The following is an 18,156-nucleotide window of genomic DNA, read 5'->3' as shown; positions in this document are numbered from 1 at the left end:
GATCTTGGCTCATCTTCACTTAATGGAAAGTAGCAAACTATTATCAAGGTATTTCAAGGCTCTCTTAGATACACAGCTTCATCTCTTTTGAATAACAAATAGCTTCAATGACAAAACATTAGCTCTTTCAAACTATGGACCAGAATACTTTTTTTAAAAAATGCAGTCAGAAATGTCAGCCTAGAATTTTTTTGGATTGTTTTATTTTTTCAAACAAATGCACTAAATTCAAACCAAGCTTTGATTCAGGCATGTCTGATGTATACCAAGGTAACATTGTGCAAATGTTTTCCCTATTCTTATTATTTTATGAATTTACAGGTGGACCCATTTCAGTCCACAAGATCATTCATGTACATGTAGAGAAATATCTGCTGCTAAATGGATTTTTGAGTTCCCTTTTTGTTGGTAAAGTATTTCTTTATCATAATATGACCAGCAAAGACAACAGTGTTAAAGAATTTTTTTCTTAACTACCTATTAATGTCTAGTACTGAAAAGACTTATTCTGTTAGCCAGCGCTACTACAGCAGCAAAACCATATTGTATTAACCTTATGCTTCTGTGAGAAGAGAACAGGCTAATTTCCCAGTGGGAGACAGAGAGGGGCAAGGAATACTGCAGCTTAGCCATGTCTGTGTGGCTGCATGTGGTTTAATGATAGTGATTAAATGATAGTGGCCCTGCTGTGCCAGGATGTGTCGCAGCTGACTCCCAGGCAGATAAATTGCTAGAGTAGGTTTGTAGGAGAGAGTGGATTTCTGAGGACTAAATCAACATGATGACTACACTTTTTTGCTTTTGTTCTTATGGCTTTAAGTAAAGCAAGTAATTTACTTACCAGCAGCATGTGGAATGCTGTGGAGTATGGAAAAGGAAAACAGAAGGTCAGTACATTACTGCTGTCCCTCCCTGCCTCCCAGTGAACAGCCTCAACTTCCTTCTGAGAGCTCCTTGCATCCACACTGTGTCACGTGCAGCTCTCCTTAGCAGGAGTCATGTAACAAATATGGAAAACTCTGTAAAAGTAGCTTATGGATAGCTAGTGTTGAGAAAACAAGCTAATGATAGGACAGGTTTAAAAGTATAGTTTTATTTCTGGCAAATGTGGGCCTAACACCTACACTGGTCAGACCTTCTCATTTTATTCTTCCTGGAGCAGTTGAAGACATATTCCTGCTCTCAGGTCTTTTAGTGCTCCCCAGCTGGAGGTTGCTTCCCTTACAATTCATTTGCATCCTGGCAGTTTTACTTAATGGTCACAAACAATTTAGGATCATTTTTCTGTGGATAATAATCGCCATGTCTGAGGATTATAGGGAAAATAGATTAAAACCCATAGACATTAAAAAGTGGTAAGATGTGCTCAAGGAAAAGAAAATTCCCAGTGTTTGGTAGATTGTGTATTCATGTTGGATGTCCAGAAACAACATTCACTGTGTGATGAAGCAACACCATTTACACTCAATGTTTAGACTTCCAAAACTTTTTTTTTCCTGTAGCTCTAAGCAGTTCTTGAAAGTAATGTCTTGCCTCTCAGAAAGTCCCCAAACAAATGGATTATCAGGACAGAGATATTATAGCTTCCTGAGGGACAAGTTACAGAGGAAGGTCAGTGGCCCAAAGTCACCAAGTTAAGCAAGTCCATTTTAGGCTTAAAATATTATAAAATTGGGATTCAATACATTTCTAGGGTTCAGATTATTTTTATTTTTAGAATTTTAAAATTGTTTTTAGATTAGAAACTATTTACAACCCTATATGATAAATTTCTGGTTCTGTAGACTTTAACATTATTGAGTAGAATATGTGCAAATAATGTGATTAAACAAATGAGAGGTTTTTTTTGCATGAGAATGTATTACTTTATATGATTAAACTCCATGTAATGTGGTGTAAAATAATTTTCTAGGACAGAAGAGAAGGCAATAAATAGTTGGTAAGAAATGTATGCGTTCTCTAGAATGAAATTCAGCTAGGTTTTAGCCAGTACTAATGTGTCCTGCTAAAATCCCTATCTTTACAAATTTGAATCTATCATGATTATGAACATGGAGAGGAAGACTGTCAAATTGTTTTTTACAGCTTGTAGGAAACAAGCTGCTGCTTCTTCATTTTGAAGAATACTGAAATATTTTATTTCTCTATGAAGTGTGTGAGGTGTCTCTATTTTAAGAAACACATAGCAAACCCCACATATCTCTATGATTGCAATAAATTACTTCTAAAGATAAAATAAGACTTTTTGTTGCTGAGTTGTATGTCTTGTACAGTCATATTTTTGATTGAGGTAGGGAAGTGGCATTGGTGTGCTAATGATAACAGCTGATGCAAAAATGTTCTGGAAGAGGTAGTACTGTAGCATGGCTATGAAATTAAAAAATATTGCTGAACATCTGAATAGCAATTTGTTATGGAAATAGCAATTAGCATTGGAAAATGAAAACATTTGGAATTGCTTTAGCTGAGTGTATCATATCAAAGCTTAGGTGCTTATCATATTTGTGAACAGTGCTGTTAAATCTTGTGAATGTTTAACAATCTCTTTCATCCACCCTTTGATGAGATAATTGTGTAATTTGGACCACTACTGTTTTCCATTCAGAAATACTTGAAATAACAAAAGAAGTCATCAGAGTTACTAAGAGGTAGGATATGATACTGTTCCTGTCTGAAGGACTTCTACCAGAGGGGAAATGTGCAAAAAATTTTATTTTTTCCTCCCCTCCATCCCCTCTAGTCAACTGGGGAGTGATACACAACTGGTTTTGTTGCCCTCATCCAAAGCAAACCGAAGTTCAGTGGAGGAGGTACAGGCTTCATTAGGTAGTCTTTTTCTCTGTCAATAAAGTAACATGGAAACTAGCCAAAAAGGCCCTAAGTTTATCTGAAGTAACACTTGCAGCTTTGTGGAAGTATGAAGCTGAGTAATAGTGTAAAAATAGCAAGTTATTTTGAGGAAGAGCATATGTTCTGCAACAATGAGAAATTGGTATACAGACAAAAGAAATTATGTATCTAAATATAAATTTCAGATGAGAAAGATCTGTGGCTTAGTGCCATGAAGTTTTCTGTAGATGCAGCCATTAAAAGTTGTTTAATGCTCATTTTTCTAACATAGTTATTTAAAGACGTGCTATCATTGGTAAATTGCTGTACTGCCTTAGGGGTGCATATTTTGTAGTCTGTAGCAGTACAGATAATAGGCACTTTTTATATTCCAGCGCACCCTGATACACAGGGTACCACACAGTGATAATTGCAGGGGTTTTTTTCTTATAAGAAAGGTACATTGCAGAGCCATGGTGTTTGCTTACTATTTAAAGACATTGTCAGCCAAATGTAGCTGTCTCTTGTTAGAATTAAAAATTAAGACAACACTGAAAGAGATTTTCAGGTGACTTGACGAAGCAGGTATGTATGCTTAGACACTGGAAAACAATTCAAGTACCATCACTTGTGCAGCCATTTAAAATTTTTCATGGTTCATCAAATAATAGCAAAGTTTGTTTAGAAGATAGGATGTATTGCTTTGAGGATTAAAACTTTCCTCATAGAAGTTGCTCTATTTCATGGAAGAGATTAGCTTCTTTATAAAAATATGTAGTGTGCACCAGGTCCCTCAAAGTCTTTACCTTTAAATGCCTCTGCATCTGTGTTTTTTGTTTAAGCTTCCCCTTAAATAATTAGAGATTGGCATATGTAAAAGTCATACTGATGAGCAGAACAAGAGATTAGAAGATTAAGCTGCAGTTAGATGTTCAATAACTAGAACCTAAGGCATTACCAAATAAAATCCACGTCAAGCTCTGCATAATGCAAAACTGACTGAATAGATTGAGCTGATTGAGCTTTGAAAGCCTCAAAGGTATTACGTAAAATGAAATCTTCATTGTTAAAATTCTGCTGTTCAGGATGTACCAGATAGAATATATTAGACTTTAGGATAGTTTTGGCAAAACAAAAAAACAATTCTTATTGGGTTTTGGGGTAAAACTTTTTTGTCATTTCTGAGCCATTTGTGCTTCAAAAATGTACATGCTGTTTGCTGTCTATAGGAAAGGCATGATCATGCACAATTTCTGTTTCAGAAGAGGAAAAATGTTGGCAAAGGATAAACACACAGAATTCAGGAGTCATATAATCACTCAATGTATGTATTTTTAACCTGTTTGTCTTCCTCCCTCTCTCCTAATCATTGAATAGCCAGCCTTCTCTCATGGTACTACAAAGTACCTGTGTTGTTATTCCTGGGGAAGAATGAGCAGAAAATGTTCCAAAAGGAGATGGTTCCAAAATTGAGACCAAAAATTATTAAGAAACTAGGATAAAAGGCTAAGAAAGAAATCCTTATGAGATTTTTATTCTCTGGATTTTTTCCCCATATATTTTCTCTGTACTCTGAAAGTATTGAGACAAAGTAAATATAGTAGCTTTAGCTCCTGCCTTTACAATTCCGTGAAAAAGAGGGATCACTTTCCTCTGAGCCAGCATTTAAAATAGTGCCAAAAAAAGGGAAGTATAGGAGGTAAGATAGTATTTCTGCTGTTAAAGCTTTAATGCACAAATTTGTAGTTGGTGCTTGGAGCTGTTTTCTAGAAATAAAAATTAAAGTAAAACAAATCCTAGTGATTTTCATGATCTTTCTGTATGTCTGGGATCTGTTTCATGTATATTTACTGGTATGTTTTGCAGTTCCTGGGCTACATACCCTGGTTTCTTTTCTGTGTAACTAAGTATGCAGAGGAATAGCTCATACATGTCCAGATCTCAGCCTAATACTTCAAATGGAGCCTGGAAACTTAAATGATAGGTAAATTATAGACAAGAAAGAAAGAGAATACAAAAATATCACCAGCCACTAAAACTGTGAAATCTGGACATCTAGGGAGCAGTTTTGTTGAGGCATTCTGGCCAAAATCAACAGTTAGAATATTGAGTTTGGAGAGAAATTGGAAGACACTTTTCTTTAATGAAGGAGAACAAACTGTTTTGTATGGTGCTCCCTTTGTAGAGAAGTTCCTAGTACTCTATTTTACTTTTTTATTCCTGTCATTTTAAAAAAAGCTCCTCACAAAATGCTCCTCATTTGAAGCTTTGTGCATCCATGCCATATGTTAAAAACATGATAAAGAGTAGTTGTAGAGTCACTTCAGCAACACTTATCCTTTATTTTTCTCTGCACCCACACTGAAATAACAGACTTATAGTCTGTTATTTTCTGCACCATTTTTTCCTCCTGCAGGCATAAACCTAGACTTTCTGGCTATACCAGGTCAACACTTTTTAAATTGACCAGAGAATTCATATTTCTTTTTTTTTTTTTAATTTTTCTGACTCACATTTTAAGAATCTATATTTAGGTTCTTTAAAACCCTGGAGTGGCATATCCAGAGTACATAAACTAAGAATTGAAGATTTAGTAGTGGCTAAAAGTAAGTAAAAAAAAAAAATCACTATGAGTTTTTTGAAGTACTGCCACAAGCACCAGTTCTGTAACACATTTTATGCCATTTTTCGTATTTTCAGTGTGTCATTTGGAAGTTAAAGGAAATTCTAAGAGGATTTTGGGAGCCAACTTTAGTACTTCTGAATTTGTTTGAACAGTGTAGTCTTCAAGGAGAAATAATACCCAATTGGATTTATACATGCTAATATCTTGGCTTGTTTCTATATCTGCTGCATACTCTGGAATTTGAAAGAGGGAAAAGGTTCTTATCCTGTTTGATCTAATTTTGTTTACAGTTTTTTCACTTTGAGCATCCTGTGACAGTCATTTTTAGCAATGGAATCACAGATGGACTTATTGCTTGATTTTTTTTTTTTTCATAATGACATAAAAGGAAGTGTCTAGACCATGTGTCATAAAGTACAATGTGTGTTTAAGCATGGAGAACTCAAAGCTGTTCCACAAAATGCTACAAAAGGTGGTATAATTTCACATGAAAATGCCTGTGGGTGAATATGAAACTCGTAATTTTCATTGAAAAATAATTATCACAGCATGTTAGGTAGAACATGTCATCAGTTATTTGTTCTTGTGCATAAGGTGCTGATCTGTGTTTTGATCGAAGTGTGAGAAAATTTCCCCAAAAAGTGTGCTTTGTAAATGAGTAGTAAATTTCACTGAAGAGTTTTACTTCAGATGTCAATCCTTTGTGACAGCTTCATTCATCTTGCTTTGGTCATCTCTTCTTTAAGTCAAACTGTGAGCAATGGCCCAGATCACATAATCAAAGGTAATGGAATATTGGACAGTAAGAGAAAACATTATCTAGGAAACATGTAAAATAACTTTGGAAGTTCCAGCATGCTCAGAGTCTTTTCACATAGCAAGGATCCATGAGGTAAGACCAAATCAGTACCAAATTAGTTTCTGTTCTGGCTGTGGAAGATGAGTAACATAAGAATGTAGAGAGATGCTCTATCACTCATTGTGACTATCACTCATGGAGGAGGCAGTGCTGAACCTTCTTGGAGTGGCTCCATCCAGGAACAGCTTGAGGGGCCTGTACCAGCAGTGATCTAGACATAAGTTACATTTGTCTCCTAGACTCTGAAAATAAGCCATCTTTGTAAAGTAAATTTGCTCCTTGTGTAACCCTACACAGGATAAAGAGCATTCTTGTTTAATTTAGTGCTTGTTTAGTCTCAGAGTCGTTGTGTGTTGAAGAAGCCTCAAGGTGTTCCCAAAAAGGAAAGCTGGCATTGAGTCTCCTGTGATGTGTATCATTCTCAAGCTTTCCTCTGATGGAGCTCTTGGCCTCAGGATGCATGGACTCTGGGAACAGGGAGACTGGAAGAATTTTTCTATTCAAAAAGGAACTTTTAGAAAACCAAAGTCCTCTGCGTAGCTGAAGGGCTACACTGTAGCATGTACTGCACACTTTGGAATGTGCAGTCCTGGCATTGTAAAATTAATTAGGAGTGTTTTCAGTCCATTGAATAGACCAAAATGTTCAGGTCAGTTTTTAAAAGAAACCATTTCTGTTTTGTCCATATGAAGACTGTTTTTCAGATTCTGCTCTTTTTTTTTTTTTTTTTCCCACCCTTTATGCAAAGATATTTTAAAGAAACAGCTTAGGGAAATGAAACAAGCTGTCCATATTTGTAAAAGTTACACTTCCTCATGGAATTTCAGTAATGTATAACAACTGGTCTAAATGGAGATCATAACAGTTTAAATTTTTTTTTTGTTTTTATTTTACATAAGAATGAGGACTGTAATGATTTCCCAAGAGAGCAGGGATAATATAGTTAAAAATCATACTGGAAGAAAAATAGACACCTAATGTATAAAAAATGTCTGAGTTTATAATGTTTTTTTAAAATGAAACATGTAGCTATTTTTTCTGCTGTTGTGGTGTTCACCTAGTAGAAACATCTAGCCAAACAGAGCAACATTTGAACCATGTAGAAATAGATTGACTAGAGAAGTAGGCACTGTAGTTGACTATTTCAAAATTTGTTAGTTGCCTGGATGTCTGGTATGTTTGCCATGTGGCATATGTATTAGTTATGTATATTGTGACCAATGGAAACAGCTTTATGCACTAGCTCTGGTACAGTAATTTTTACTTGCTATCAGTATTTAAAGTTTACTGTTTCTTGGTAAGCATCTGTACAAATGAATGCTGAGATTTCAGCAGATACTGAAAGGAGTTTTTAATTAATTCTTCTAGAGCTGCAGGTAGTATTTTCTTTATATGAAGCAATCTGGCAATTTATCCCTGTTTTGTTATTTAAGTAACTACCTCATGCTGTCCTGTAATCTGCAGAAAAGCACAAGCAGATTGAGAGGAGGCTCACAGTGTGTACTAATAGAATCTCCAACATGGTTTCTCTGATGATTTCTAAGGACCCCAAATTTGTGAATTTTCATGAAAAAATGTTGAAGGCTTTTCATGGAAGTTAAAATAATAGGTTGTTTATTTAGTAGCTCAAGATAGTTGCAGGCTGAGAGTTGGGGCTGTTCAGCCTGGTGAAGAAAGGCTTCAGGGAGATTTTAGAACAGCTTTCCAGTACTTGAAAGATGTTTACAAGAGGGCTGGAGAGGGACTTTTTACAGGAGCATATAGTGATAGGACAAGGAGGAATGGATGCGAGCTGAAGGAGAGCAGATTTAGATTGGGTGTAAGGAAGAAATTCTTTACTGTGAGGATCATGAGGCACTGGAACACGCTGCCCACAGAAGTTGTGGACCCCCATCCTGGCAGTGTTCAGGACAAGGTTGAATGAAGCTCTGAGCAACCTATCAAGGGAAAGGTGTCCCTGGATAAAAACACCCACCTGCCCACACCCAGGTTCCCTGAATATGTGCCGGGGAAAGCTGTCAAAGCTGGTCCACAGCCAAAGATTCCTTTCCACCAGTGCAGTCATTACAAGTGAGGGGAAAATCTGTCCTTAAGCTAAGGACAGTTTGAGCATTAAGATGCAGTGGTTACAGATGGGCTATGAATGGCCTGTGTAAGCTACTCCAATGCATATGTTGGAATTCCATAAATGTTTTGTCCTTCAGGTAAGTGAAACTATGGGGACAGTATCTTGATAAAGAGGTACAGAAAACATACAGCAGTAATAGTATGATGTGTTTATCAATGTGATGTATTTGCTTCATATGCCATGAAATTGCATAAAAAACCAGTAGCATCACCTAGTCCACATTTCTACTCCTGCCGAGTAAAGTCTTCTTTAATAACCTACACAATTACGTTTTTACCATGTTTTGGAGGATCCTGTTTTTTCACAGTTGTTTTTCCATGTTTCTTCATGTCATTTCAGGAGAAATGACATGATTCCACAGAGTCTACTTAGTAACTAAATATAGTAGAAATTAATTGTAAAGCCTATTGTAAAGTCTTTTGTGCTGTCAAGCTATGGCATATGGGGCTTGGTGATATCCAGTTGAATACCAAGTTACTGGGGGGATGCAACAATAGTGCTGTTAGAACTGACCTGTGGAAGAAATGGCAATATATATGTGATAGAATTTTGTGGGTACATTGAAAGTTCTTACAAAATGTAGCTTCTCTGTAGGGTTAGATGGGCAATCCCTATGGGTGGAAGAAAGAGAGAGAAAGTGAAGTATGGCATGTTCTTGCTGCTGTGTAGCCAGGTCATTCTTTCATGGAAGCAGGAGAGCTTCTGTAGCCTGCTGACTGGGAATGGTGTGTGGGTGATGAAGAGGGACACAGAGAGTGCAGTTTCTCTGGCCTCAGTCACATGTTGGCTTTGGGATGCGATAGTTTTTCTTGGTAGGGAGAGAAGTTGAACTTTGGTCTGGTTTATGATTTATCTCAAGTACTCAAACCTCTGGGTGTAGGCACTAAATCTCTGATGTACTTTACAAATGCCAAAGGAAAACACTGAGTAAACCATAAGACCACAAATGTAAAGATAACTTGGGCTCTTTCTGTGGCTCAGCTTTAACCAGCTCATCTTAATCCATTTTATTTTATTGCACAGAAACAAAGGGAAATGTGTTGTTTATATTTTTTTTCCCAACTGTTACAAAAAGTGGAAATTCTTTGTGTCAGTTCTTTCAGAATTCCTTTAATGTGTGGTGTTAAACATCATGTATTAGAAAAAAAATCATGGCTCAGCAGTGAAATTGAAATTTGAAATAAGTTCCACAGAACCTGATTGTAACTTGAAACATACAAACATATGTATGAAAATACATTAGCAAATATGGCTTTAAGGTAAAAATTAAACATATGAATTAAAAAAAAAAGTAATTTTTGCTTCTTTTTTGTCTCTCGTTACCCTTGGTCACTTGAAGTAACTATAAAATACTGATTTTTTTGTTAGGTAGCATCCTCTATTCAGCTACAGATGTATAAGTAGCTGAATAAAATGTCCTCTCCCTTGACTGAAAATAAGCTTGATTTGGGCTGTTAGGTAACTTGACTAATGATGTATACAGATAATTTATTCTTCCCACTAATGCAGAATGTTATTATCTTCAGTCAAAGCAGCAATGAGAAAAACTACTGTTAAATAGATTTTTGGTTGTGATTTTTTTTTTTAATTTTCCTTCCAAGTAAACAGAGATTACTACTGCTTGGATGTTGTATCTAGTATTTATTATGACTATAGGTATTGAACATCTGGTTTGAAACACGAATAATCCTGCAAAAGTGGTGTCATACTCCTTTTGGTTTTGTTTTTTTTTTAAATAAACAGAATTAAGAGCTGGGATAGTGAGCTCAATTATGACCCCACAGAGATAGGTACTGCTGTAAGAAGTGGGAGGGAATAACAGAACCAGCTAGTTGACTAACCACTTCCCTTCATTGTTGCTTTTAATATCAGAACAGCCTTGCTAGCTTTCTAAACCACCATAAATTGCATTAGAGAGATCATGTACACTCTAACTGGTAAGTTCCTTTCATTTTAGATCTAAATTGAAAGTTGAATTGGAAGAGATCCTTGGTGGCTGAAAATTGAGTAAGATGTATTGCTTTGTGTTATTATATCATAATCATAAAAAAGATCATCTGTGTTGTTAAAAGTAAACAAATCTGGACGCATACCTGGCTTAGCAACAAACTTCATGCAGGGTCAGAAGGATATATTCACCTGACAAATTACAAGCTAATTACCAAAATAAAATAAGTTTGATTTATGATTGTTGTGCTCAAAAAGCTGTCAGTCAGCCACAGAGTCTGTATTAAGTTCAAGCCTGGTGTCTTGGCAGTACAGTGGAAGGTATTTACTGGTCTGAATGGGAATTAGATTGGGTTCTTAGTATTCAGCCAAAAGTTGTAATAGGGGTTTTACTTGCTATAGCTACTTCTTTTGTCTTACTGATCATGGGCCTGATGTGGCTAAATATACCCCAAGACTAAGGAAGGGCACATCAGTTCAGAATCTGTTTTATTGCAGTCATTTAGTGGGATGAGCTAACTTGTGTTGTCAGTATATTTTTTTACTTAATAGCTTTACTTGAAATGTATTAGGAGCTTTTCAACGATGATTTTCCTAGCAATAGAAGCCCCAAAGCCCAAGGCCAAGCAAGCAAGGAAAAAAACCCCAGTAATGGAGCCCAAAGCCCAAGGCCAAGCAAGCAAGGAAAAAAACCCCAGTAATGGGTGTTTTTCCTAGGGAAGGTATAATTAAAAAGTTGTCACTATATCTTGGGTTCTTAATTAATATATTTTATTTTGTTTTACTTTATTGCAAGCTGTCTATCCACATTAGCACTCTGTAGTTTCTACAGCATTCATTTACAGAGTGTCTGCTATGTATTCTTTTCATATTTGGATATTTACTTTAGAAAGAGGAAAACATTAGCCAAATGTTTGAGGAGCTTCATGAGGTTAACAAAAAATAAGGATTTGAAATTATAGTTTTATTTATAGTCTCACAATGAAAAACATTACAAGTAATTACATTTGAATCTCACAGAAGAAAACATGCTGAGCTGTGGATCATTCAGCTGGGAGTGACCTTGTGGCTGCCAGCCACCTGTGCTCTAAGATATGGCTGTGCTGTGATGAAAAGACTTCCACATAACTTACCTTTAATGCTGATACTTTTTAAGAGCCATCAAAGAATAATTCTTTTTCTTCTTACAGAACTTACTGGACGTTAAGTCTAACAGTAGAAAAATGTTAGAGCAGTAATAGCTGCAGGAAGTGTTGCTTTTTGAGGCCATCCACATCCCTCATCTGAGCAACGTGAGTGTAATTAGCGAGTAATTTTGTCTTACTAGGTGACGAAACAATCTTGTTTTGCAGACATCTTAATGCTTGATATTGTCCTCTGCTTCTGCATATCAAATTTTGTTATTATTGTTATTCTTTTACCTGGTTATCCAGCTACAGGAGATCCCCTTGCACTTTTTCAAATGCTTCCCTCATTCAAGTCATTAACAAATTTCACCCCTTCCTTCAGCCTTCACTGCATTGCAATGCCCGCTGCTGGATCCTCAGCAAATTTACACAGTTCTTAAAAGCTTGGTAGACCTGTAACAAGATACATTTTAGTGAGGCATTTGGTCAATGCTACTTTCATTTCCCACTGAACAGGAATCATGAAAATATATGATCATCCCAGCTGTCATTAAAGGAAGCTAGACAATCAGACAAAACCAGTCTTGTCCTTTCCCCACTCCACCTGGACTCTTGAGCAGCACAACTGCAGCAGCCCAGTCTGAGGGAGGAGCTCCCCCATGTCCTCCCTGAAGGCTAGCAAAGGCAGCTCCACAGTGGGAGCACTACTGACATTCCCTTTCCTCTCTCAGCTGCCATTTTTGGGAATCTAATATGTTTCACACCCTGTCAGACCTGGCAGAAATCACTCCATGAATTCAGAAGTTATTGTGATGAGGGCCTAACGGATAAGTTTCATTTCCTTAGGAAACCAGGCTAAAAATATCTTCTTAGCTCTTCTGTGTGCAGAGGAAAATTTTTTGAATGTTAGTACCAAGTTTGTTGCAAAATGGGAGGCAAAAAGTGATTTAAAAAAATGACATTTTAGTCAATCAGTGTGAGGAATCTGTTGTTGAATTTTTAAGGTATTGGGTTGTCAATTCTTTTTTCTTTTTCTCTCTAGCACTCAAATATGCTTAGTGCTATTCCTGAGACCATCTATTTTTGGTCTTAGAAGAAGCCATCATGTAATTATATGTGCTACCAGAACCTAACCTCAGGGATCCTAATTCTGTCCAGTGTTTCAAATCAATGTTCCCAATCCAGTATTTAATCTCAAAGCAGTTGTTCTTTTATTCATTCCAAAATCTGTGGTGTTAAGAGTCGCAACAAGTGTAGACTTGTTGTTTATATTATTAACTGTTCAACTGACTATTAGTGAAATTAATGAACTGCATTGGATCCTGAATACTGGGGTAGAGGAATCCTTTCAAGTCAAGAACCCCCCTTTTTTGAGATCTGTTTTCAAGTATACTTTCTCTTACACAGTTTTCCTCTTTAGTTCAATTTTTTTTTCTCTTGCAGTTAGTTTAAGTTAAAGGGTGTGCCAGCAAATGTAAAATAATTCCAGAGAAACTTTCCCTGTGTCATTTCTGTGCTATGTGGTGTTAATGTTATGGAAAAGGTTGCTGCACATCCCACTTCCCAGATATATTTTTCTAGTTAAAACAGTACTGGTTCTGTATCCAAAACATGGGCAAAATGAATAATGTTACAAAAAAGTCAGGTCAGGCCCTAAAATCCAGCTTCTGACTAGAAAATACGTAGTGCTCAATGAAGTTTTCAGCTACATTAAACGTTGTGTGAGTCACCATAATTAGTATATGGTGAAGTATAGATATGCTGGATATTTTAAATAATGTTTTTAAAATCTGATCCCATAATACTTCTATAGGAAAGAGATGGTCAGAAGGAGGAATGGTTGAGGGAGTCTTTGATATTGCACTATCTGTGTAGTTGTTTCTGGAGGCATGTGGAAGAAATGAAGCTGTCTCAGATTTCACAGTTTATAGGAAAAGATACTTAGCAGCTCCGTTGGAATGTGTCCGTGGCAGTTGCACATTCCTTTGTCTCATGTCTGTAACCTCCCTGCCCATCATAGGTACTTGCAAGGTCCAGTCTGCATTTGTCATCTTCTGTAGTTACTGTGGAGAGGACACTTGGGCAACAATTAGCATTTGAAATCATTTCCATGGTGCATTCCCGCCTTCAGTCTCTGAGTGCTTATAGGAAATGAAACTTCAGTTGAGTTTAGAGGAATGGTAGGGTTTGATGGTTCCCAGCACTTCTTTTTTAATCTAAAGCATTGATTCTGGTTATGAAGCCTAAAATAGACAGATTTGAAGGGCTTGTAGTTTATAGGAGGTAGTAGCATTTTAAAGCATCTTTGAACATTCCAAGTTGCCTTCTCTGTATCTCAGGTAATGGCAGCATCATTCTGACAGTGTAAATTTCAAGAGTTAATGGAGGATTTTTAATAATAAAAATCACTGAATAGTATAATTAAATTTTTTTAGTCTAATTGTCTACCCAGTGTTGGTGGAAGATGAAATGGAATAGAATTGGTTTGAAGACTATACAGGAATTCTGTAGGAACAAAGCTGAAATTGTCAAGTAACAACTTGAGAATGTTTTAATAGAGGCTGGAAAACATTTGCCATATTTGAATTTCTGTTTAAAATAGCACCTATTGTGTCATAAATATTAGTAAATAATTTTATTTTTAATCCTCATTTTTTCATCAAATATTCTTGTATGAAGCATGATTATTGCACATCAGTGTTTGAAACCAGAGGAGGCAGGAGAGTGCACAACTCTGTAAGAAAGCTTAAAAAGCCCTATATTTGCAGCTGATTTGATGTACTGTTGCAATGAAATGGCAGATGCTGCCAATTATCATCACTCTGATGGCTCTTTAGTGTTGTTACATTTTTCAAATTATTCTCAGCTCGCTAATTTGATACTCTTACCAAGGCTGTTAGAGCTCTCTTATTTCATTATTTATAATTACTTTTGGCTTTGTAAATGAAAACAATCCTGCTGGTGATTCTGTAATTTATAATCTGAGTAATTGTGATTTTCATTAATTTCTTATTTGCCAAATCTTTGTTGTGCATAAGACTGTTATTGCCGCCATTTATTTACAAAATGGTCGTATATCTTGGGAGATTTCCTTCTTTCACCTAGGATCTATTTGCAAATTATATGCATTTTTAAAAAAATAAGACAGAAAATTGCAGGAATTAATACATTGTTTCCATACAGAAGAAAATACTGAATAAAATTTGGGAGTAAACAATACAATTCATGGAAAAATAGTGAACAGCATTATTCATTTCATCTTTGGTATTATGATTCCAGTTTCTTTCTTATCTGTCTTTATAGGGAGAGGGGTGAAGAAAAGAGGTCCTTAAGCAAACTATCTTAGGCAGATGAACAGGGTATTTAAGAAAAAACAAAACACTGAATTTTAAAAGTGTGAGGTCATAAAAATGTTTGGGAGATCACAACCATTTTTTACTCTTTTACAGATTTCTGTTTGCAGATATTCTAGCAAGATTGCTAGCTGAGTCTAACATGATGATTTGAAAGGATGAACTTTTATATCAATACGTATAGCAAAGTGGGAGTAAAGTTTTGAAGTTATGCCAGGAGAATCTTTGACTGACAGATGAAGATTTTTTTTCTTATGATTTTTTTCCTGTTGTAGTGTTTTCCCAGACTGTGAAGAAGATTTTAGACTGTGTGAACCAGATTTATCCTTTCATGTACTCACTCACTCAGAATTGCTGCATTTAGAAATGCTACAGACAGTTGAATGCTGTTTAATAATAAAGTGGCAGAGGTTCTAAAGAATATAATCTTTTCTCAGACATGTATTTTTCTGAAAAGGCCATACAATAGTTCCTTAATGAATATTTATGGTTTATAACCAAAATCTTCTCTCTCTAATGTCACGCATGTCTACTAAGAATACTTAGTGTGAAGATTGAATTAGGAGAGCTGCTTTATTTTCCATGAAGGTATGGCAGAGCTTTGAGTATGTCTGCTGAAGACTGTTCTCCCTTAAGTTAGTTATTTGCCAATTAACTTAGGTTATTTTTCTTGCTTGAACACATACTTGTAGACCAGAACAAATGGAAGACTACATGCTATTTTACAAAACCACATTTGGTGCCTTGAATTAATTCAAAATAAACTAACTTGAGGGGGAAATAAGGAATCATTCCAGACTTCGACTTGGGCTTAAAAATAACATTTTAATGTTATTGCTGTGTGACTCAGACACATAGCCTATAGTCATGTATAGACTGCAGGTTATGTATGTGAAGAATATAAAGTAAACCTTCACTTGGACAGTAATACTAAGTTGTGTGTGTAGGTAGGATGCTCTTCTTTTCAAAGGACCCTCTTCCTTCAAGTGCTCTCCACTGCAATAATCTGCTCCTTCTGCAAGACAGCATTCTAGACTCTGGCTTTAGTTTTAAAAGACTCTGTGAGGATCTTGCTTATCTGCTCTCTGATTTGTTGGTAAACACATTAACAGAGACACAGGATATATGCATGAAATTGTGGTATCCTATTGCATTTTCCAGAAGACACATCTTATTTGGCAAGCTATTTTCCCATCCAGAATTTTTCTTTATTCTCGGAAACAAAAACAAAAACCCTGAAACCCTGAATAATAGACCTATCTTTCCAAATTATAGACCAAGAAAATCCCTCCAAACCCATGAACAGAGTAAAAAAGATCTTTCATTTATGTGAAGCTCTTGCTGAAGCACAGTTTGCAGCAGTTTGGCTATAGCACATTACTAAATTGCTTTTTTTTTTGGGTGGTAAAGGTGCCTACTCCTCTTGGGCCTTTCTAAATCTCACCTGGTTTAGGAGATACTTTGGCCTCATTTTTAAGACCAAAATATAGTCCTGCACTCCCCAGGAAGTTACCCACTTCTTTCCATCCATCCTGTTTTAATAAGTCATCCTTTTGCATATTTTGTCTGTTTTCCAATTTGATTCTGCTTCCAATCATCATTCCCCATTCAGCAAGATTTATAATCCTAATTCTCATTTTATAGCTCTAACATCAGTAAGTCAATATGTCCTTTTTGGACAGATGCTAGTTTACTGTTTCCATGCTGCAAACAGCTGGTAGATGATGATTCTTGCTGCATCCTGAGATTATAGAAAGCTGTGTTGGTACTATGCCTAAGCTAATTGAGCCTATTTCTTAGCAGCATGAGTTCTGTGGTGTCCAAATTGCAGTTAAATCACTATCTGTTAGCCCAGGAGGCACGCAGAAATTTATTGCATGTGTCTTCAGATCTTCAGAAAGGTTAATGGTATTCCCATTTAAATCCATGGCAGCTCTCTTCTGTAGCCATCCACATATATTCTTTGATTCTGAATTTTGAAAGAAGACATGAAGATAATAATGGATAATCATCAGTTAGGCTCTAGAAAGTGGCCAGGAAACACGCTCTACCAAGGAGAGTCTTAATTTGGGAATTTGCAGAGTTATGTGCAGTACGGGACAGGACTTACAGGACAGCGTGTAACTGGTGTTTGCTGGAACCTGAGCCAGAATTGTCTGTTCTGAAGTTTGGCAGCAAAGCTATTTCTCCTTTTGTTTTGTTAATTCCTTCACTGTCCTTCCCCAGGATGCCTCATTCTCCAGCAAATGTATTCAAAGGTGTAATATACCTAATGTAAATAAAACCAGAAAAACCAAACAAACCTTATTTTGTCTTATTAATGTTCTTCTAAACAAAGAACAAAATCTGAAGTCTAAATATGCCTGAACATTTGGAACTGGGGATGTTTTGATTTCTGGAAAAAAAAATTAAACAAGTCAATCTTTTTGAAGTTAAACGACTACATATGCAAATAAAGGCATTTTTTTCTAAATAAAATACATTTGGTTATTACAGACTGAATTAAAATGACAGTGAAAGAACAGCCTCAGGTGTATGACTGTGCATTTTAAAGTGCTAAATTTAATGTTTATGCAGAAGGTTTTTATATTTTAGAAAGTGATTAGCACCTTCGCTGTACAGCTTTCGGGAGATTTTTCTTTTTTTTTTTTTTTAACAGTGCATAAGATTTCAAGATTTTCTTTCAACATTTGACCTACTTAGGAAAAAAGTTCTGATTAGCACCATGTAATATGCTCCCTCAGTTTTGGAAGCGCCTTTGGGTAATGTATTGTAGAGAAAAGTAATCTCATCTAGTAAATGGACCCTATCACGTTTTAAGATATAGATTTTTTTTTCTCCCATCTATTCCCTAGGCCTAATTTAGTCCTCAGATGCAGCTCTGTTTAATGAATCCACATTCAACTGTCGTGCTTTACTGATAGCTTAATTCTGTTTGCATACAAATTCTTTTCTTCAGTGGCTGATTAAAAAGAATCCCTCTCTTTGAAGCCAGGTGGCACAAAAAGACCCTTAAAAAGTTTATTATAAAATTAGACTTTTGGATATTCTTTATTTTCTGAGTTCTGTAAAGCACTTTGTAGTTAGCAGGGCCTAAACAACTGTGCCCCCAATAGGTAAAGGTGATCCATGACTGTGGGTTATGATCCTAGTTAGGGGAAACCTGTGGGCAAACAGAACACACATTGGCTGTAGCCTTCCATCTAGACTGAAGCTGGGAGCAGGATAGTGTGGAAAGGACTCCACACTTCCCATTTCTTCTTTTACCTACTTCCCATAATGTGGAG

The 18,156-nt window shown here is 36.1% G+C and overlaps 1 protein-coding gene across 12 annotated transcripts in view; it reads left to right on the top strand.

Annotated features, from left to right (window-relative positions):
- The window catches only part of HDAC9 (histone deacetylase 9), a 460,804-nt gene that overhangs the window by 57,000 nt on the left and 385,648 nt on the right, over nucleotides 1-18,156 (top strand). Inside the window, exon 2 of one of the 12 annotated variants that reach the window (XM_068209487.1) lies at nucleotides 10,315-10,379. The exons of the other annotated variants lie outside the window; for them this stretch is intronic. Within the exon in view, the coding sequence (XP_068065588.1) occupies nucleotides 10,364-10,379 (16 nt within the window). The 5' untranslated portion in view covers nucleotides 10,315-10,363. The remainder of the gene's footprint in view (nucleotides 1-10,314; nucleotides 10,380-18,156) is intronic. 12 annotated transcript variants of the gene reach the window in all.

Source organism: Anomalospiza imberbis, chromosome 1 (assembly GCF_031753505.1).
Source record: "Anomalospiza imberbis isolate Cuckoo-Finch-1a 21T00152 chromosome 1, ASM3175350v1, whole genome shotgun sequence".
Taxonomy (NCBI): domain Eukaryota; kingdom Metazoa; phylum Chordata; class Aves; order Passeriformes; family Viduidae; genus Anomalospiza; species Anomalospiza imberbis.
Note: the sequence above shows the minus strand (reverse complement) of the source record. Positions and strands in the feature narration are given on the sequence as shown.